Source organism: Malaclemys terrapin, chromosome 2 (genome assembly GCF_027887155.1).
Source record: "Malaclemys terrapin pileata isolate rMalTer1 chromosome 2, rMalTer1.hap1, whole genome shotgun sequence".
NCBI lineage: Eukaryota > Metazoa > Chordata > Testudines > Emydidae > Malaclemys > Malaclemys terrapin.
The window spans coordinates 121,594,846-121,616,783 of record NC_071506.1 but is presented as its reverse complement, the minus strand read 5'-3'; the positions used below and the strand labels follow the sequence as shown (position 1 = coordinate 121,616,783).

Here is a 21,938-nt window from a genome sequence, read left to right as displayed (position 1 = left end):
TGGGCTGGAGGAAGGATGCTCAGTCTCTCCATAGGGATAGTGCATGCACAGTCTGGTCATACATAGGAGCTGTGAGGGGATGCAACATGTTCGGTTGCTCTGCGGAGATAACATTTTCACAGTCTGGTCAGCACTAGGAGCTGAGAGAGGTTGCTCAATGAGGACAGAATCTTTGGCGATGTTAATTACTAAAATAAAAAATGTCTCGACTGAGCATGTACAAACTGCATTTTTTCAAAGGCTTACGACTTGGTCAAATTGGTGTTCTTTTTCCACGGAGATGGCAAAAGCTACAACTCTGACACAAACACCACTCACTCCCCTGCCAAATTTCAAGTCTCTCCTCCAGAGCATTGCGGGTGAACGAGCATTTTGAAGAAAAGATCTAAAGAATTTTTTTTAACAAAGGCAAAACAATATATTTTCCCCTTTTCTTGGAAATGGCTGAACCATTTTGGCTGAAATTTTTCAGAGAAATTCAACCTGAGCCAGAAACCTGGCATAGAAATTTTCAGCCCAAATTGTAAGGCTTCACAAAGTTACAAGCAACTGAAAACAGGGTCTTATAATGGGAAATGTCAGGCAGCCATAATAATAGATGGTGTTAACAATCTCACTTATAATGATTTAAATTAATTAACTGGATCACTAAGCTCCATTAAAGCAGAATGTATTTTTAAATGAGATAATGGTGTTCCCCAATTCATGTTATTTCTGCTCTTGTGCATCCTCCAGTTTAAATTTCTGATAATTCTCTAAAATACCTTCATTGGGAAATAAGTTGTTATATAGATTTCTTTAAAGATTATCTCTGTCAGCTTGTCTTTGCTCAAAAATAAAAATCTTCCATAATATTCTTCAGAAGTTACAATAAGCTGTTGAAGACACAAGGAAAGTCCAGTAACTCATCAAAACAGCAATGCTGCAATGTCTCATGATTTTATTGCAATTCTTGGATTATTTGGTATTTTTCTTAAAATCCCAGATGCTTAAATTATGACACTGCATGAGAATCTCAACTTTATTTTAAAAAAGTAAGCTCCTACTTCTCATGGTTTGAAGTAAAAGCTTGAAAATATGAAGCAAGTGCACCCTAATGTATCAGAAGGAAAAAAGAAAAAGCCAAAATGTATTTTAAAAATATGATTTCATGATTTTTAGCAAATCTCATGGTTTTTAGAGCCTGACTTTTTAATAGTGTTGATACAGAATAGTGACTATGTCTAGCATAATTGAAGATTCAGTCAGATTTTCTTGATGAGTCTGAAGTGCTGTCTTAAGCACCCAAACATTCCTTCTAGTCTACTAATCTTTATTTATTTATTATTTTACAACTAAAATAGACTCATTAACAACACGGAGTGGGAATTTGTGAAGATAAATACTTCTTTTCACTTCATAATGAATAGGGTTACCATATTTTGTGCCTCCAAATGGAGGACACTCCACGGGGCCCCGCCCACGCCCCAACTCCGCCCCTTCCCCAAAGTCTCCGCCCCCTCCCCTGCTTCCCGCGAACATTTGATTCGCGGGAAGCCTGAAGCAGGTAAGGGGGGTGTGGGGGGAGGAGGCGCGGCCCAGGCTGGCCCCCCGGTGGCTCCAGCCTGGGTCGGCTCGGGCCCTGGGGTGCCGGCCCTGGGCCTGAGCACCCCTGGCCCGCCCAGCACTGCCGACCACCCGGCCCCCAGCGGCCCGGCGCACCCCCCCGGCGGCCCGGCACCGCCGGTCCCCGGTGGCCCGGCGCACCCCCCGGCCGCCCGGCGCACTGCCCGGCACTGTCGGTCCCCGGCGGCCCGGCGCACCCCCCGGCCGCCCGGCACACTCCCCGGCCGCCCAGCACCGCCGGCCCTGGGCCAGCCCCCGGCCCAGCAGCGCCGGATTTTCCCGGACAAGTGATTATGATATTAATTGAAAATGTTAAAAACTATTTGCTGACCAGATCAGTCTCACACTGAAGATTGTGCACCAGAAGCAACAGCTCGTGTGCCCATTGTTTGTACTGCATAGTGAGTAGAAATGACTGACTGTCTTCTACATACAATGTCCCATCTCGTCTGCCTGGTAGAAGTTTTTAATTTGTAATTGCTTATCATGTAGTACAGCCTTTGAAATATTCTGAAAACTAGCTTTTTAATTCAGTGACACTTATGCACAGGTCAGTATTAATCTTATAGATGACAATACACAGCTTCATATTGGGCTTCAATCAGTGCTCACTAAACAAAAATGGCAATTTTGATTCTACCATCTACCATATAGATCTAATTTAAATCTAATTTAGCACAAATCTGCATACTTGTATAAAATGAAAAATAGTGGTAGTCATGGTGGTAATGCTAACAATATACTTTGGGAATTTTACCTCTACATTTTTACCCTGTGATGTTTTATTGCATGCATTGAGAAATTGTGGGGAGATGCCAGATTGTTAGACCTTCTTGTTGATTCTGAGGTGCATGCAGTTTGTACCGCAGATCAAATGCTTGCTGGTAGAGCACAGTTGAATCACATATGGCTTGACTTTAGCATTTGAGGCTCTGAGTGCTCTCAAACGTTATTTGCTAAATGGTGTGAGCCGGGAGGAGGTACTCATGTAGTTCCAGCATTAGTCTGCAAATGTTGGCTGACTCTCAAAAGGTGTTTGAGTCTGAAGACACTGAGTCCTTACAGCATGTAATTAAAAAGCATGATGATGCTGTCACTCAGCATATGCTACCACTACTGGAGGAATATCAATCATGGGGGCATGTCCAGCCTCCTACATTCAAGTTCTGGGATCATTTTTTCCAGGTTATGCAGATACTACTTCTAAATGCGTCTGCCGAGCAAGAGGATGATTAGAAACTTCATCTACACACAGCATGCCATGCTTCTTTACTGCAAACAGGCCCAACTATGCCAGGTGGATACCAATCTACATTCTTGATATATTAAATCTCCCTAAAGAAATACACAGTGCCTTTGAATCTGGGGAATTTGCTGTGCATCAGACTCTTGGAAATGGGAGTGACAGGGGAAAAGAATCAAAGGGCAGAAGTGGGATTGTAGGATTGACAAGAAAGAAGCCTTATCAGCTGGATCCTCACAAGACATATTCTGGGTGAATATGCAAAGCTAGGAGAGAAAGAAGTGGCCTAACAAGAAGTAGAGGAGAGGGATACCGTACTGAAGAGCAATGAAGAGCACATTATGGCTCTTACCAACTATGTCATCAACAATATGACAAACCTGAATCACATCCAGAGATAGCTATCAACGTATCTACTGGACTGCATTTAACATTAGATGTGCAAGAAAATAGCATATGTTGGTGAAAAACAAAGGGAGAGATTTGTGAGAGGTGCACTTGATTTTGATGAGATGCATAGCTTCTTCAGCCCAGTCAAGAAAATCTGATGTCAAAACATTTGCTGATATGGCCAAGACGACCAAATTTAAGCTTGGCAAAGGAGGGACAATCACAGCAGCTTTCAGTCCAGAAACTGTTTTCCACAGAGCCCAGTCCTTAACAAGATACAGATGTTTCAATGGCAACTGGTCTTGGTTACCCAATAGGACCTGTGCCTGTGTCCTTCCATGCTGATGCAACAATGAGAAGGTGAACTAGGGCATCCATAGATTCCAGGGCTGGCGCACCCATGGAAAAAAATTAGCAGCTGCTTAGCACCCACTGGCAGCCAGCTTCTCCCCTCCCTTGCAGTGCCTCCCGTATGCGGGCGGCCCCACCGATCCACTCCTCCCCCTCCCTTCCAGTGACTCCTGCCCGCTGTGATCAGCTGTTCTACAGCATGCAGGAGACGCTGGGAGGGAGGGGGAGAAGCGGGGATGGGGCATGCTTGGGGGAGAGGGCAGAATTGGGCAGGAAGAGGTGGGGCTGGAGCAGAGCAGGGACGGGAAGAGGCGGGTTGAGGGTGGGGGCTTGAGGGAAGAGGTGGAGCAGGGGCGGGGCCTGGGGCAGAACGGGGGCAGGAAGGGGCAGGGGTGGGGGTATGGGGGAAAGGGTGGAGAGGAGTGGGGGCGGGGTTTGAGCATCCCTGGGCAAAGGAAAAAGCCAGCGCCTGTGAGCGCATCAACTGGAAGCTTAAACTGCAAGAATCCATGAGCTAAGAGCATGCAACAAAGAAACCACAGTGTAAATCAGTGATGTCATGGATGTCACACAAGTGATGGTTGGAGACAAATTCCGCACATTCAATGAATTGGCTGCTGAGTACCTGAGGCAGGTCCTAAAAGGATTTGACAAAGTTCATTCTGTAATCGAAGTCTTTGCTAGATATGACAACAATAACTCTGTGAAAACTGTAGAAAAACAGTGCTGGACAGGATCTAAGTTTGGATGAAAGAAATACCAGGTGATTGGTGGACACCCTGTGTCTCCATGGAAAAAGTTTCTAAACATGGCATCCAACAAGCAGTCACTTGTAAAAATTTTTCTGTGGATATATGGCTCAAAATGCACCTGAGAATGTAAGAGCACACCCAACACAAACACTCCTTGCTGGAGGCTTTTCCAATTGTGAAGTAGCAAAATCCATCACCAATAGAGGTGTTGAAGAAGCCCAAGACTCTTATACAGTACTCAAGGAGAAACAGACACAAGAATGTTTCTGCATGCTGTGTGCCAATATGGCTTTTGGTGTCAAAGGAACCATAGTAATTAGGTCACTTGCTACAGATGTTTTTGTGTTTGCTGTTCATTACTTTCCAAACAGGGAATACACAGATAACACGCGGATAGAAACAGGCACCATTACCAACACAACTGACTAGCGTCACTTCACACCCGTGCATGCAATTTATGACACGCTCACTCCTAACTTCTGCAACATACTTCTTGCTGCACACACATTAACAGGATGTGACTCTGCATTATCCCTATTTGGTATTGGGAAAAAAACTTTTAATACTGTCAAAACAAAGGGAGCTTACCACTTCAGAGATCTTGCCATACATTTAAAGGGCATCCTGACAGAAATTAGTCAAGAGATTTATTCTGAGGGGATTTGCCAGCCATTCTGTAAACATAGGATGAGGAGAAGCTTGTGACATATACAGGTCTGTCGCATCTTACGCGCATTTAATATGCGCGATTTCAGCTTTACGCGGTCGGCAAAAACAAAAAAAGAGAAAAATAACAATTTTAATACTGTACCTGTAGTGCGGGTGATTCCGCCCGCCATTACACTCAATGTAATTTTGACTATACGTGATTTTTGCTTTACGCGCTGACTGCGGAACGTAACCCCAGCATAAGATGCGACAGACCAGTACTCAAAACATTTCTCTCTCCCCGCTCTCTTTCTCTCTAGTTATACTATAAATCATGTATTCTGGGAATACAGACAATGAAACATCCACAACAATTAGTCAGTTGTCTTGCTTTTGACCTGAAAGTCCAATTTTAGAGGCGATGTGTAAATTACACTCTTCTACTGATGATTCCTTCATACGCTCAGAGTACCTTACTCCCACCTAAACTACTGCAATGCTGCCAACCTCAAGCATTCAAAAATCATTAGCTAGTATCCCAAAATTATGAGATTGGTCTAAAAACCATGAGATTTACAAAAGGGATTCTTTTAATTTGCTTTATCGTTTCTGAGCATTTTAGGGTACAGTTGGGTTATGTTTTAGGGCTTTTCTCTGGAAACCTAAGGGCTACTTTTTGTTTTAAAAAAACAAAAGCCAACAATCTCATTTAATCTCTTTTCTCTGGGAGCTGTGGCTTTAAGAACATCAAATATCACAAGACACATGATAAATCATGAGAGTTGGCCACACTGTAGCGCACTTTAACATCAGATCTTCTAGATCCTTGGCATGTGACACCAACTTACAGTAGTAGAGAGCAGGTAAGTGGTCCATCTCACTGGGAGTGAGGCAGTCTGTGTTGTAAGGGAGTCTAACACATCAGTTCTTGAACCTGGTTTTAAGAAGGAAAGTGATTTTTTTTAAAGCTATAAAAGGAAAAAAATAAAGCTCCCTGACTCACTATTTGTTTCCTACTCTGCAACAAAAGTGCATCCATCTCAAGCTCTGCATATCCTTTATAATCTCTTAAAAAACACTTCTGATAAACAGACCTAGTCAATTATTCCCAGATCATAATACCCTTGGAATGATATAAATATAAGAAAAATGTACTAAATCTCACCAACAGAAACCCCATCAGGGTTCCTCCACCACTGAAGTCTAGTCTCACATCTCCTTATGGACCAGGTTTACTGGCGCCCTGATGCACTCAGATATCTCTTGCTATAAGAATAGCCCCTAGGTTCTATGAACACGAAGACAGAATTTAGAGTATCCATGAGGCTGCTCTATATTGCATTGGAGCTGAGCAGGTCCACCAGATTGGGAGGAGGATTATAGGCACCTTTTCACCCTTTCCGTTCCTGCATAATGTGCAGCTTGGGCAGACATAAAAACATAATAGCTGCCATACTGGATCAGACTAAGGTCCATCTTGATCAGTATCCTGTCTCCAACAGTGGCCCATACCAAAGCTTCAGAGGGAGTGTGCAGAACAGGGAATTATGGAGTGATCCAACCCTGTCTTCCACTTCTGGCATTCAGAGATTTAGGGTTGCACCGAGCTTACGGTTGCATCCCTGACCATCTTGGCTAATAGCCATTGATGGATCTTTCCTCCATGAACTTATCCAGTTATTTTTTGAACCCAGTATACTTTTGGCCATCACAACATCCCATGGCAATGAGTTCTACAGATTAGTTGTGTGTTGTGTGAAAAACTACTACTTCTTGTTGGTATTTAACCTGCTGTCTATTCATTTCACCAGGTTTCATCTGGCTTTTGTATTGTGTGAAAACATAATACATCTCTATTCACTTTTTCCACACCATTCATGACTTTAGAATTCTAGCACATCCCCCTTTAGTTGTCTCTTTTCTAAGATGAGCAGGCCTAATCTTTTTAGTCTCTCCTCATATGGAAGTCCTTCTCTGAACCTTTTTCCAGTTACCCTATATCCTTTGTGAGATGGGATGACCATAACTAGACACATATTCAAGGTGTGGGTGTATCATGGATTTATACAATGGCATTATAATATGTTGGGTCTTATTTTGTGACCCTTTCCTAATAGTTCCTAACATTTTGTGTCTTTTTGACTGCTGCTGTACAATGAACAGAAGTTTTCAGAGAACTATCCATGTGACTCCAAGATCTCTTTTTTGTGTGTAATAGCTAATTTAGACCCCCGTCATGGTATATGTATAGATGGGATTATATTTTCCAATGTGCATTACTTTGCACTTGAATTTCAACTTTGAATTTCATCTGCCATTTTGTTGCCCAGTCATCCAGTTTTGTGAGATCCCTCTGTAATGCCTCACAGTCAGCTTTTTGGACTTAATTATCTTGAAAAATTTTGTATTGCCTGCAAAGTTTGCCACTTCACTGGTCACCCTCTTTTCCAGATCATTAAGGAATATGTTGAACAGCACAGGTCCCAGTACAGATCTTTGCAGTCCCACTGTTCACCTCTCTCCATTCCAACCCTGTGTTTCCTATCTGATTATTGGCCCCAGTTTCCAGAGATGAAAGGCTATTATACTAACTCACTGCTCTACCTTGTCATCCCCCACACCAACTATTACTATTAAAGGCCAGAGACTGTATGAGCTGCACAATAAATTATCTGGTACTTTGCTAGATAGAGTGAAATAAATCCTGGTCCTGCTCTGAAGCATATAGAAGTTTTGTCTTACTTCATCGGGATCAGCATTTGTTTTCAGTGGGTATATACTGCGTGTTAAAATTTCTTTTCCAGCTTTAAGGACAATCAGATTTTTTAAATAATAAACAGACTACTCAAGGGAAGCTGGAACCATTGTCACTGCTGAGTCAAATTTTGTAATAGCCTCTTGTGTTGTTACTGCAGACTCATCAGTATACCTTCTTTTTTTCCCCTCTCTGTTTTCTTTTTCCTTCTATCTCTGAGTTTCACTTTCATTTCACGTTTCTCTCAGACACTTCAGTTTCATTTCTGTTTCCCTATGCCTGTGCCCTCCCATTTTGTTCCTGTTCTCTCTCCCTGAGCCACTGGAATATTTTCACGTTCCCCTTCTTACACTGACTTTCAATCTCCTTTATACGGTTTCATTTTCTTATTCTCTTCCTTTCCCTCTTTCTCAAATTTGGTTTTTTTTTTCTCTCTGTTTTTCCATTTCTGTGGTTTGTCTGCTTTTCCTTAAGTGCTACATTTTAAAACAGAACACAATAACAAACAATTTGGGATACTCCTGGACTAAGAGAGGCTGGGGTAATCAGTGGAATGTAAGCGTGTTTAAAGTTAAGCATGTTTGAGTTCTGTCCTGAATAGGGATGGATTTAAACACATGCTTAAGTGCTTTCCTCAATCAGGGACGATGGGTATGTCTAAATAGCATATAGCAGTGAGCTGCCTGGCCCAGGTCGACAGACTCAGACTAGCAGGGCTCACACTACCACTCTAAAAGTAGTTTGGAAGTCTCAGCTTGGGCTGGCGCTCAGGCTCTGAAGCCCATCCCCCTCCCTACGCTTCAGTGCTCAAGCCACAGCTTCCAAGTGCTGTCTACACATCTTTTTTTAGAGCGTTAGCGCAAGCCCCACTAGTTCAACTCTGTGAACCTGGGCTGGGAGGCTCATTGCCATAGGCTGTGTAGACATACCCTAAATTACTAATTACCAGCCATCCAGTCCACCACGTATATAAGCAGTTTATCATATACAGTAGTAGTCGATTTATGAATGGGTCAGTTTTGGGTGAATCTTCTCTTCACCCCCTCCACCCTCCCAAGAAAGTGTTTTACTACTTTTCCCATCAAATTGTTATGTGTTTGGAATTGTCATGTGTCAGGTTTGTATTGTATCTTATTAATTATTGAAGTACCAAAGATTTATTTCTATATTAAAGTACCTATGTCTACTACTTATATAAATGTGGGCCTGATCCTGCAGTTTTCACTCAGGCACAACACCCACTAAAGTTATTAGGCTGTGAGTTCAGGCCCCGTTTTTGCATTATTATTCCTAATTTGGCACATCATGCTATTCTCTGTCATTTTTTTTAAATCATCACACTGAATATATGAGACCCAAAAATTTAAACACTATATTGTATATAAATGATCACATCAGCCTACATTTTCAAGTGATCTAATAAAATTCCAGAACAATGATTTCACAATGACAACATAAGGAAATTACCATAGTGTTATGGTACCTGGATTGACTAAAGAATATAATTGTTGGGCCCAATCTCTGGTTCTGGCCAAGCTCTTATCAATGTAGGACCTAAGAGGGAGAGGGATAAAGCACCTACTGGATATACCACCTCTAAACCCTGCTCAACTCCCAGATCCTGGAACCAGTCAAAGAGCTGTTCTTCCACCAAGGGATCATACCGCAGTGCACTGTTCATTTCCCCTTCTCTGCTACATCCCTTATATCAGGAGCAGCGGCAAGGATGGCTGCCATAGGGCTGCTGATACCAGCTCTGCCACTGGAGTATTCCCCTATGTAATGGGAACTCTTCACCTGGCCACTTAGGTTAGCATTAAGTCCACTTTCACCACTGGAATGGGCCAAAGTTGCCAGGATGAATCCTTGACTATACAGAATACAAAAGTTTGGTTTTTATAAAGTGAAATGAACCTACTTGCCGAGTAAATATAAAAGAGAGATACTTTAGCTTATAACTAACACTCAGCTCTGAACAAATATTCTGTGGCAAGTCTGAATGATGTTTATAAAATTACTGTAATTTACATGACATTTACTTAGGTGTTTAAATAAATAGGTTCTTTCATTATTGCAGGATTAACTTCTGAAAGGATAAATAAGGCTTTTTACTATTAGCATTGTATACTTTGTAATTATAAGCAGTTTGAGGGTGCTGTTTTGCATCCTTCCAATTAAAATATATTTTATTTTTCATTATATTATTTTGCAAGTCAAGGATTTAATTTTGTTCTCACACCAGTTTTACCACCAGTATGTGGAAACAGAAGCAGAAGCCATTATGTGTTTTAGACCAGGGTTAATCAACCCATGGGTCGGGACTCAAAATTGGGTTGCCAGAATGTTTCATGGCAGCTCCTGTCCCACAGTTTCTACTCCAGGCACTGCAACAACAGCTCCACTCAGGTTTGGCCCAGCCGTTATGATGACAGGAGTCTGGGTAGACCAAATTTCAGTGAGTGGCACTGCAACTCCATGAGCCAGATCACAACTTCACCCACATATATTTGGTCTAATCAGGAGTGCGGGGCCAAACCTGAGTAGCGCTGCAACCCTTGAGTTTGCAATGCCCGGAGTGGAGAGCAAAGCCCAGCCAGCCCCACAGCACAGGAATTGCCACTGTGGGGTGAGTGCCAGGCAGGACCCAATCCCCACACAGGGCAGGATCTGACCGAGGGCAGGGCCAGGGGGGCAGCAGGGAGGGAACACCACCTCCACCCCTGACTCACCTCAGCAGGCCACCCATCCTGTCTGGGCTATGGGGGGGGAGGTCACAATCAAAAAATCAGAGGGGGGAGGCACATGACCCCCCATGCCTCCCCATGTGTTGCCTCTGGTACAGGGTGCAAATAATGCTTGCTTGCCCCAGGTGCTAAAATGTCTAGTTATGGCTCTGCCACAGGGCCTCCACCCTCAGAATATTTACTAGGTCGTGACAGGCCATAAACATTTACAAATAGGTCCAGAGCCAAAAAAAGGTTGAGAACCACTGTTTTAGACAACTCAAAGTACTGCCTGATCTTACATAAAAACACTGAATTATAATATTTGGGAACAACAGATGGGAATAATACAATGGCCTTATTTTAGTCTGATTTTCCTTGTTTATTTAAAGCATATTCTTCCGTTTTTTTAACCTGATTTTATACTGTAGTATAAAATAACTTTACATTAGAACTCATCCCCACATGACATTAAGGCCAAGAGCTGAGTAAGATTTTTAAAAAAGGAGTAGGCATTTTTAATAAGTAATAGATTTAATTACCTTAGCTATGATTCATTTATAAAGGATATAAACAACTGTGCTCTGAACCTAGCAATTTTCTGTTCTTTGAATGGATAGAAGTTCATACCCCAATCCTTTAAACTACTCCATGCAGATGAACTCCTGTGCCTGGTAGAGCCCCACTAACTCAGTGTGAAACTCCAAGTGAGCCCAAGAACTTTTTGTGGAATAAGAGCTTCCACACATGGAGCTAATCAGGAATAGCTAATCAGGAATAATTTCATGTGTAGACAGGCCCTCTGAGAGATTAATTTTCCCCTAGTTATTCAGCCCTATTACTGTTATTCAGCCTTATTATAGCTGCAGATAGAAGCTGTATGTTTTTGCCCATTTCAACGCCAAGGTGATTGGATTATATCCAACCACGATTTAAGACCTCCACAAGAATACACAATTTGTATTTTGTGCCACAGAATAGTCATGTTGTTTATTGGGCATTATAATAATACTTTGCACTTCTACGGAGACTTTCAAACAAAGATATCATAGGGTTTTAAAACAAATGATTATGCATCAATTAACTAATGCCTCTGAGCAGCAGGTGTGTATTGAAGAATCACAAAGCAGCTCTTTGGATTGCCTTAACAAATGCTCAACTTTTATTTAAAAACGAAATGGTTTACAAGGCATGCTGAAGATCAAACAGTAGTGTAACCAGCTTCCTAAAAGCTACTCTCCTCCACTGCTTTCAAGCTGTGCTGCTCAGTCTGCAGAATGAGTAATTAAATGCAGGTGCAGGCCAGGATATTAGTTGTACCAATGCATCATCTCCTTGTCTATTTTCTGGTGCTTCTACCAGTAGGAGTACCTGAGGCAATAACGGTTAGATTCACTGAGGGACTAATGTGTTACAACCCTCAGAGCGGCAGTGCCTTACCTTACCACACCATAGCCCTGAGTCTGATGCTTTGGCTATCTAAACAATACTTAGGGAGAGTTGGGCATTTAAAAATGGGATCCACAAAAGCCAGCAAGCTGAGGGGGAAGCCACATAAGCTAGTCAATAGGAAATGCTGAGAAGAAGGATGTGACCTCTGTCTCCCACCCCTCTTAGGGAGCCTAGCACTGCTTGGGATTCTCAGCCATCTAGGAGTTAAGGCCCAGCTCCTCAACAGTATTTCAGCTCCTAACTCCCATTGAAATCAATGTGCTTAATTACCTTAGGGGATCTCGGCCTAGGTGCCTAAATTGTTCTTCGAAGTCATGTTTGGGGGAGAAAGGCAGGGCTTAGGCCTCCCTTATAATTTAGACCTTAGCCCAGGGGTTATGGTATTCACTCACCTGGGATGCAGGAGATGCCAGTTCAGTTTTCCCCTCTGCCTCCTGAGAAGGGATTTGACGGTAGGTGTCCCGCACTCAGGTGAGTGCCCTGCCCTCGAGAGCCGTTCTCACACTTCTATGGCCCAAAGCATATTGAACCACGGTGGAACAGCCACGATGCTGAAATATGATAGTTGATTGTTATTACTCCCATTTACAGATGGGTGGCATGAAGCAGAGCGGTTCAGCGTCCACATAAAAAATCACGGACACAGCCCGCAATTGAGGCCAGGAGCGCTGTTCCCCAAAGGCACACTTCTGAGGCTCCTCTCTCCAGGCAGCCTGGGGTTATTGCATGCCAGGAACAGGCTTCCCGGCTACGGCTGGGGTTTCACGCTCTGTTCTGTAACACACCCCTGCGTGCAGCAGGGACAGGGCTGGAGCAGCGGTGGGACCCGCCTGCCCGTCCCACCACCTGGCTGCAGCAAGACCCTTCCCCGGGCTCTTTCAACTTTAGGACCCAGCGGAATCCGAGCGGGGGAGGTCGCAGAAAGGAGCGGACTGACGTAAGCGGCAGGCCACCAAGCTGCCCGCTGATAGGCGGATACGGGACGTTCCGCTCTTCTCCCCGCCCCTCCAGCCTCCCGACCGTGTTCAGTCCGCGCCGGCGAGTGGCAGAGAGAACAGCGTCCGGGCCTCGCACCGCGCACGCACTGAGGCGGGGGCGCGCCGGGAACCGACACGATCCGCCCCGGAGCCGCCGCCGGCGGCAGAACCGTCCCCTGCGCGGCCAGGGCAGCAGCAGCATGAGCGGCTCCTCCGGGCGCGCCAGCCGCTGAGCCTCGCCCGCCGCCGCCGGGGCCTCTCGGATGCTCGAGGCCCCTCCGGGCTGAGGATGCTGAAGATGAAGCTGCCGCTGAAACAGACGAGCCACCGGGCGGAGGAGGCGGCGGGGATGGGGCTGAAGGAGCCCAGCAGCCGGGACTGTCACCTCCAGCTGCAGCAGGTGCCCCGGCCGCCTCCCCGAGGCGGGGCGTCGGCGGGGTGCGGGCGGGAGCGGCCCAGCCAGCTGCCTGGCTTGGGCCCGGGACCTGGGCCGCCGCCGGCTCCTGCCGCGGGCGGGGCGGCCTCCCGCACGGACAAGGAGACGGTGTACGAGTGGTTCGGCCTAGTGCTGGGCTCGGCGCAGCGGCTGGAGTTCATGGTGGGGCTGCTGGACTTGTGCAACCCGCTGGAGCTGCGCTTCCTGGGCTCCTGCCTGGAGGACTTGGCCCGCAAGGACTACCACTGCCTGCGCGACGCCGAGGCCAAGGCCAACGGGCTCAGCGACCCCGGGCAGCTGGGCGACTTCCGAGACCCGGCCGTGCGCTCCAAGCTCATCGTCTACCTGGCGCTGCTGGGCTCCGAGAACCGAGAGGCCGCTGCCCGCCTCCACTGCCTGCTGCCCCAGGTGGACTCCGTCCTGAAGAGCTGCGGGGCTCGCGTGCGGGAGGAGGATGGGCCCGAGGAGGACATGGAAGGGCCTGGAGAAAACGGCCAGGCCCTCCCTGTTGAGAGCCTGGGCTTCGGGGCGCAGGAGGAGCTACTGTTGCTGTTCACTATGGCCTCTCTGCACCCCGCCTTTTCCTTCCACCAGCGGGTCACCCTGAGGGAGCACCTGGAGCGACTGCGGAGGGCCCTCTTTGGGGACCAGGAGGAGGACGCCTTCGGCCCTGCAGCTCAGGTACCAAAACTCCCATCCTAGTTTCCAGGCAGCATCCTATTCCCCCCCTTTCCATGTGCTGTCTTGGGCTCTTCTCTTCCTTCTGCCATCATCCCAGATAGTGAAGTTGCTTCTTCTCCCATCCTAACCCCCATGTTGCTATGTGGGAGGCCCTCACTCCCCCATCTTCTGATTGCTGCTGTAGGAATTTCCCCTTGTGACCTAATAATGCCCGAAGGTGATTCTGGGAGGAAAGGGGATTCTCCCTGGTAGCTGTAGTCAGAGCTGACTGGAGCCTATACTAACTAGTAGGGGGTAAAACAGCAGTAGTGCAGTCCAGTGAGCTCTTTATACACCCAGCCTGGAGCATTAAAGTCACCACCATGAATTATACTTATGATTCACTTAAGTTGTGGCTAATAACATCTAAACCTTTGGCCTGCTTTTGAAAAGGTTACTGCTAGAAGAGATTGCAGATATTCTCTAGTGGTATGTCCAGTATGTTGTAGAAACTGAATGTCCAAATGTGAATGTTGGCAAGAGATCTGGCTTTTTAGTGGGATAGCGGGTTCTGTGTCAGACTCAGACACTTGAATTTGCAGGGATCAGGGGTATAAAACCATGTTTACGTTGGAGACTGTGCAGGTGTAGCTATGCTGGCACAACACCATAGTGTAGCTGCACGCTATGCCCATGGAAAGGGTTTTTCTGTCAGTGTAGGAACACCATTTTCCCAAACAAAATTGTCTACATTGATAGAAGTAGTTTTTCCTTGACATAGCTGCATCTATCCTATGGGTTATGTTGGCATAGCTATGTCAATTGGGGTTGTGCTTTTTCACACTCCTGACTGAGTTAATTATGTCAACCTAACTTGTAGACCAAGCTGAAGACTGCCCTCCGGACATCAACATTGTGTACATTACATTAGGCATGGATAGTGCTTACTTTTACTATGTGAGCAAATGAAAATGTCAAAACTAGAATTTGTGTTCGAGGTGGATAGCTTAGGTTCCTAGATGGGACACTTGTTGCTGCATTGATGGTTATACATGGTAATAAAGCCTTTCATTTAATGGCACAAGTCATCTTTCTGTGAGAATCAGCTGTTGTGAAACTCAGAATTTCACTAGGTAGTCTTAATTTATGCTCTGTGTTCTTAAAAGTTTTTAAAAACATTCGTAACAATTTCCCCTTATTTTTATCTGACACTACCATCTTTTTATGGGTCTACAGCTTTTGGTATCCAGATGGCTCCTGGCTTAAGAGGAACAAAGGGTGTGGGTAGCGTATCTTTGCAAATGTTCCATGTGTAGAAATGATCTTATGTTGGGTTTTTCACTGTAGGAGTAATGAAATATTGAAGTGTTTCATGACTACCTACAACACCGTCGATATCTCTGGGATGGGATAGGAAGGCAGCAGTCAGACAAAAAACTTTCATGGCATGCTGAACAAAAGAGAATAAATAAGCAGGACACCAAGGCCAACTAACTCTTATGCAATGTGTCTTGGGATATTTAAGGACCAGACGGGCATCAATTTTTAAGATTTCATACATCTTAAGTAAACACTCAACTCTGGCTTTAAATTATTCAGTTGGCAGGTCAGCAGCAGAGAGTGGATGTTCTGATGCTGAAATCTTAATGATGAATTCACGTAAGCCGTAAAATAAAGTAGGGAAGATGAGGTTTGTCTTCCTTGATACAAATTAATTTGTCAAAATCTGTCTATAACAAAGACCTGCCAGGATTGACTATGTGGGGGGAGAGGATTATGGTAAGTTAGCTGGCCACTCTTTCTGTTGGGTGTGAAATGCTGGTAAGTAGACATATACTTTTCCCAATTGAAATTAGAAGATAGTAAACAGTTATTATATAGACTAGGTGATGTGCCACAGATGGCACTAGAGGCTTAACCAGAGCATTAAGTTAAGATTCTTATTGACAAGGGCCCAAGTCCACAACAGTGCCTAGGCACCTAAACCCTAGACTAGGGTGCCCAAGTTCCAGTATCGGCTCCACATCTACAAAACTCCTGGCAAACCATGTACGTGCTTATGTTTCTGCCTTTGGGCATTCATGCTGTCCCCTCCCGTGCTCCCCGAATGTCCAGATGCCTGTCTCCCAGCCTATGCCCCAGAGTGATTCACAAACCTGGGAAAGATAGGGGTGTTTGCTGGCCTGAGTGGTTTGTGCGACTTGATCTAGTAGGCATGCTTGAGGCTGCCTAGCAGATTGGGTCCCATTCAAAATGTGGCCACTGGAGAAGGTGATGCCCACCTTTATACTCTTAGTTCAGTGGTTAGAGCACTCAGCTGAGATGTGGGAGACCCAGATTCAATTCCCCCCTCTATTGCAGGGGGAGAGAGTATTTGAACAGGGACCTCTGAGTACTCCCACCACTGAGCTTTGGGATAGTTGTGGGGGTCCCTCAGTCTTCCTCATGTTGAAGCAGTTCCACAGTGGATAAAAAACGAGCAATTGGAGCATGGGGACTGGACCCTGAGTCTCCCATCTCTGAGGTGGATGCCCTAACCACTGATGTAGTCACTCTCGACTTGTGTGCTCTGTTTAATATTCAAGTATTTATCCATAGTAGATTCTTTGTTAGGCCAGAGAGAGACAATTCATTGTATTAGGGACCTAGGCACCTAACTTGGCTTTGTGGATCAAGGTGTTCCCTTGATTTTCTTGGGGCCTTAGATGCTGTGATGCTCAGCACTGTAATGTTCAAGTCCCTTTGTGGAGTGTTTCCATGGAGGCTATTCTGTATAACTGTTTAGCTTAAAAGCTATAGTTAAAGAGCCCCCACTTTGTTTGCATAGTCTATTCATATAAACCATGCTACCTAGAATGCAGTGATAGCCAAATCAACTTGGCTCATCCTACAGGTCACATTCTTTAGCCTACACAGAACTGAAGTTGTGCATCACCTTTTCCCCCCTCCCAATTTTTATAATAATCATAAATACTACAGAGCACTTCCTAGGATTGGCTGTCTGGGAAAAGTGGATGGATGGACCTTGCCTAAAAATGCTGTCAGTTCCCAATCAAATAGCTTGCAATTAAACCAGGGGAAGTAGTGTGATTGGAGACATGGATCCACCATTGATTGCTGTGTGGCCTTGAGCAAGTAACTTGACCTGTAGGTCCCAATTTACAAATGGGAGGTAAATACCCTTCCTATCTCACAAGGGAGTCATAGGTTTGTCTATGCACCTCTTCTAGTAGGTGAGGTGCTAATTAGTGAAAATGTAAGGGAGCATGTGCATGCTTGATTTTTATAAGCTCCAGAGGGTAGCGTTTCCAGTAGTTTCTGCAGGGAGTTTCTAGAGAGTTAGTTCCTGCCAATTAGTTCCACTGCTGCAGTCATTCAGCTTGTCAGTTACACGTGGGAGCCCCAGTGGCAGGTGTTTTGCCTCTGATCTTTTCTCCTAGTAGTGGAAAGCTACAACCACGGCCCATCCAAAACTAATTAAACTAACTAAAACTAGTTCCCCCATGACTACCAGGGCAGACGTCTCTGTGGCGGGGAGGCTAGTAGTACCAGAGCGGGAAAGTGTAGACGTTTCGGTTGCCACACAATGGGAGGACCTGCCAAGGAACAGGGCCGCTGCTGTCTGTCTGAGGAGGGGTGCTGGGAGGAGCCCGATCTTCACCACCCGGCTGCCCTACAGAGGCCAGGCCTCTGGGGGAGGGTGGCCGCCTCTAAGGCAGGGAAGGACCTTCTAGCTCTGGGGAGGGACGTGACATGGGGAAAATGGTTCCTTCTCCTGTATGTGGTGGGGACACCCTTTTGCCCCCCGCTCCGTGTGTCTGTGGAGGAGGCTCGCGCTGCCCTGTCGCCGGCGGGGGGGCGCAGAGTAAATCGGTGACTAACAGTCACTGTGGCTTCCCGCCCCGATTCAAAATGGCGGCCGCGGAACTGACACTCCCTGTCACGTGATTTCGGGCCTGCCCTGTGGGCGGAGTCTCCATTCATTACATAACGAGCGAGACGGGTCTGGTTGATTCTGGTGGGGGCCAGGCCTCTCGCGCTTGCCGTTTGCGCCCTGCGGGGATGTAGGAGGGAACAGTGAGAACGTTGCGGCAGAGGGAGCCGGCCGTTGGGATTGGAGCACGCGGCCAGCCAATAGGAGGGCGCAGTGTCGGCGCGTGCAGGTCGGTTTTTCGGGGTGAGGACAAGCTCTAAGGGGAGTTCGCGGGCGTAAAGCCGAGAACCTGCCCCGCCCACTCCGGGGCCTGCGTCATAGACGAGCTGGTGGGGAGGGGGGCGGGCAGAGATTTCTCTCAGCAGCCCACAGCTCGGCGCTCCTTTGTCGCCGGCCTCTCCCCTGAGTCCCGCGTGTCACCATCGTGCCCCGGTGGCCTGGAGGGGAGCAGCCGTGCAGCAGAGACTGCGTCTAAAGCTCTGATCCCTCCCGGAGGCGGGGAGTCTCCAGCTATCGGGCGTACAGCAAGCGCAACAGGGTCTGTTCCCTTTGTCTCCCAAGCGCCTTGTCCCACCCGCTGTAAGATTGTCTCGCTCGATCATCTCCGTGTGGGCAGAGCCCGTAAGCGTAGCAGGCTGCAGGAGAGCCTCTCCTAACCTGACTCATGCTCACTGGTATCTAAATCACCAGCAATATCTAAGCATAGAAATACAGACAGGGACGACCCACGGCCAGCCCCCAAGGACTAGAATAACAATCATTCAGTGGCCAAAAAAGAATCAAATGTTGTTGTCCTAATAGATAACAGATTTTGAAATGAAACCTTATATTAATTTTTATTTTTGTATGGTTTTGAGGGATAATATCAACACTTACTTGAAAGCATTTTTTTATAATATTTTATATTTTCACAATTGCAGGAAATTATGGGTGGTCAGACAATTATGTAATGACTGTAGATATTGACATTCAAACAGTTAAAGCTTTGTTACTATTAACACACACATTGTCAGCATCACATGTCAAAATATACAAAGTAGATATGCTTGTCAAACATCAGTATTACTGAGGTTCTTGCTTTGAGAAGTATCTTTGACATGCAGTAGAATGAAAGTACTTTGTTGCTCATTCTGTTCTTTATGTAGGTTCTTGTACCTTCTTATACCTTGCTTTCTTCAGTGACAAATGTAAAAAGGTAAGGGATAACTTTGCACTGCAAAATTGGCCCATAGAACTCACTGCCATAGATAAAACTGAGGTGAGTAGCTGAACCAAGTTTTTAAAAAATGAATATATTTTCAAATATACCATCATTATCCCTGTAAGCCTGTCTTACTAGAAGCCAAAAGTAAAATTATTAAAACCTCCTATATGTTAATCTTGTAATAAAATCAGTTTTACTGGCAAACAATAGGACAAATGGTAGTGAGAACTTATCATATACATGTACTGTATCAACCAGTTTTCTAGAACAAGATAGATCAGTCATCACATTTCTTGACTTACATTTCTAGCTTGAGATGAGACTAGCTCATCAACTTTCTCTTCCTTACACTTGACTTCTCAGGTTTTGAATAAATTAGTATAAGAAGTGAAGGCAGTTCAGTCAAAAACACTTTTTTAATAAAAATATTTCTCTTATAGTGCTTTTTGTCAGTGATCTCCAAGTGCTTCAGTCTTCAGTGTATTTATTCTCACAACACCCCTGTGAGACAGGCAAGTGTTATCTCCATTTTACAGATGAGAAAATGAGGCACAGAGGCTAAGTGGCTTTCCCAAAGTCACACACACAGTTGCTGCAGGAGCAGGTAATTGGACTTGGAGAGATCTTAGTTCTAGACTAGTGCCCTGACCGCTGAATAGTCTTTTCCCTTATAATGCAAATAAAACAAAGCATTTACAGATTCCTGATTACTCTAGAAAAACATCTTGAAAACATTACCACCATTGGTCATGATAGAAAACTTCAAGGTAGTTCTACAGTGGGTTTACACCTATTCTGTCGATTGACTTAATTTATTTGTTTATTGCACCAATAAACAAGTAGTCTGGAAAAGCTGTCCTCTTGTTCTGAAATAAGCTATTGATTGACAACTGTCTGTCATAACAGCATATTTCTTCTATAATTGGTCATTTAGCCTGATACTTTGATGCGGGCATGCAATTTCACTTAATCTGATTTCTTTAGTTTCCCTCCCTGTTGCCTCTGTTCCCCTAAAAACCAACCCAGGGTCACCCTTGTATTAGTTTTATTACGATGCCGCTGTTGGGTCTGATAGAAAAGAGATGGAGCTTATTCATACACGCACACATTCACCGCATTCATACCCTCATGCACCCACACACTTACACAGATGGAGAGTTACTGGAGACAGCATGGAGGTCAAGAAGCCGAAGCGGGGGAGATCTGATGTGTCCGCCTGCAGTCACAAATCCAGGCTGCTGAGCAGGTCAAGGAGCAGCAACTGTTTGTGTGCATGGCTGCTTCCTTTTTCTGGAACTGGGCAGCTCCTGTCGTGTACACTGAGTTTTCCTTCTGTGTCCATCACCAAGAAGCATTCCCAGTCCAGTTCATTTCATGCATACCATGTTCTTCTTCTCTTTGCAGCACTTTGTGATTGCCTTCTCAGGGCAGATTATATCAGACATACCTGGCTCTTTTCTCCTTGCAGCTCCTCTCTGGCCAGTCCCACATACACTCCCTCGTTCACACTCTCTCTGAGGGATGGGATATTACAAAGCTTGGAAGTTCATACAAGTGGTAACTTGAAAAGGTTACAGAGCTTGCAAAGATTACAAAACTTAAAAGGCTATGCTAACAATAACTGAAGTTACAAAGTCTGCAAAAAGGTTGCAGAACTTAGTGATACAAGTTACAGATCTTACAATCACATTTGAGCGAGGCGTTACATAACACTCCCCATCTCTCTCTCTCTCTCTCTCTCTCTCTCTCTCTCTCTCAAAAAAAAAAAAAAAAGAAAAAATGAAACCTACTGCAGACCAATGAGGAAAGAATGTATATGCAAGTTTCATTAAAAGGCAGAGCAGTTCACTAAATATAAATGCACGTAATGTGGGTCAACCTGTAACACTGCAAGCATAAACATACAAGATGAGTACAGTAGTAATTTCATAGTTAAGGTTATAATCAGCTTTTATTAATCTCAATTTTGATCCCTTTTCCTGCTACTTCCTCAGAAAACCTGTTTAACTCTCTTGCATTTTGGTCTCCTTCCAACTGAGACCTTACAAAGTTGAGGTTTTCATTTTGTTGGCATATTGTATTTGACAAACTTTGTCTGAAAACTTGTTCTTGTTGAGAGCAGCCTCTTATAAAGCTGGTAAGCATGGCAGTTATTTTTGGAATTGCTTGGAATGTATTTGCCGTCTGAGGATTCAAGCTTAATATTGTCTGCCTTATGGCATTTGAATTCCACAGGCCTAGTCTGTGGACTTGAAAGTCTGGAAAAGAACCAGTGTGAATTTGCTCTTATTTTGATTCTTTGCAGTTCGTGTCTGTTGCTATAGCAGGGATACAATTATTTTTTGTAAAGACCCAAATTTCTTGGTCAAGGTATAGTCAACGTCCAGACTCTAGAGGAGAAGGGGGAGAAAAACAATAAGTAAATACAAAGATTTTTGAGGTCCTTTTCAAAAGCATCTGGTGCTCGGGATTTGGCCTGTGGTCCGTCTATTGACAACCTCAAGCTATAGTTTGATGAAGAGGTAGGTATGGTGTGTCTCCATGAGAAAAGAGATACAGGGCAGCTATTCCTTTAATCATTCTCTTTCCTGACGTGCTGCTTTGGAGACCCAGAGAGTTGGAGCAGTTGAAACTGCTTCTCCCTGGATTCACAGGGTATTGAGGCTGTTGAACAAACTTGAGATAAATAAACACACAGGCTGGATTTATGAGGGGGACTTGAGAAATCTGAGTTCAGGCCAGGCTCTGCAACAGGTTCTGTGACATGGGGCAAATCATTTAATCTCTGCCATGGTTCCCTACCTGCAA

General features: G+C 45.1%; 1 protein-coding gene and 1 long non-coding RNA gene across 3 annotated transcripts in view; one reads left to right on the top strand and one right to left on the bottom strand.

Moving 5' to 3' along the window:
• LOC128832803 (uncharacterized) overlaps positions 1-12,764 on the bottom strand; it is a 28,725-nt gene extending 15,961 nt beyond the window's left edge. Inside the window, exons 1-3 of one of the 2 annotated variants that reach the window (XR_008444059.1) lie at positions 12,312-12,764; positions 5,838-5,923; positions 765-875 (exon numbers count right to left, since the gene is read on the bottom strand). This is a non-coding gene — a long non-coding RNA (uncharacterized LOC128832803). The remainder of the gene's footprint in view (positions 1-764; positions 876-5,837; positions 5,924-12,311) is intronic. The other variant, XR_008444060.1, reaches the window with a different exon arrangement.
• A 200-nt stretch (positions 12,765-12,964) lies between these two features.
• ZCCHC2 (zinc finger CCHC-type containing 2) overlaps positions 12,965-21,938 on the top strand; it is a 76,663-nt gene continuing 67,689 nt past the window's right edge. The window contains exon 1 of the mRNA XM_054017503.1: positions 12,965-14,013. Within this exon, the coding sequence (XP_053873478.1) occupies positions 13,186-14,013 (828 nt within the window). The 5' untranslated portion in view covers positions 12,965-13,185. The remainder of the gene's footprint in view (positions 14,014-21,938) is intronic.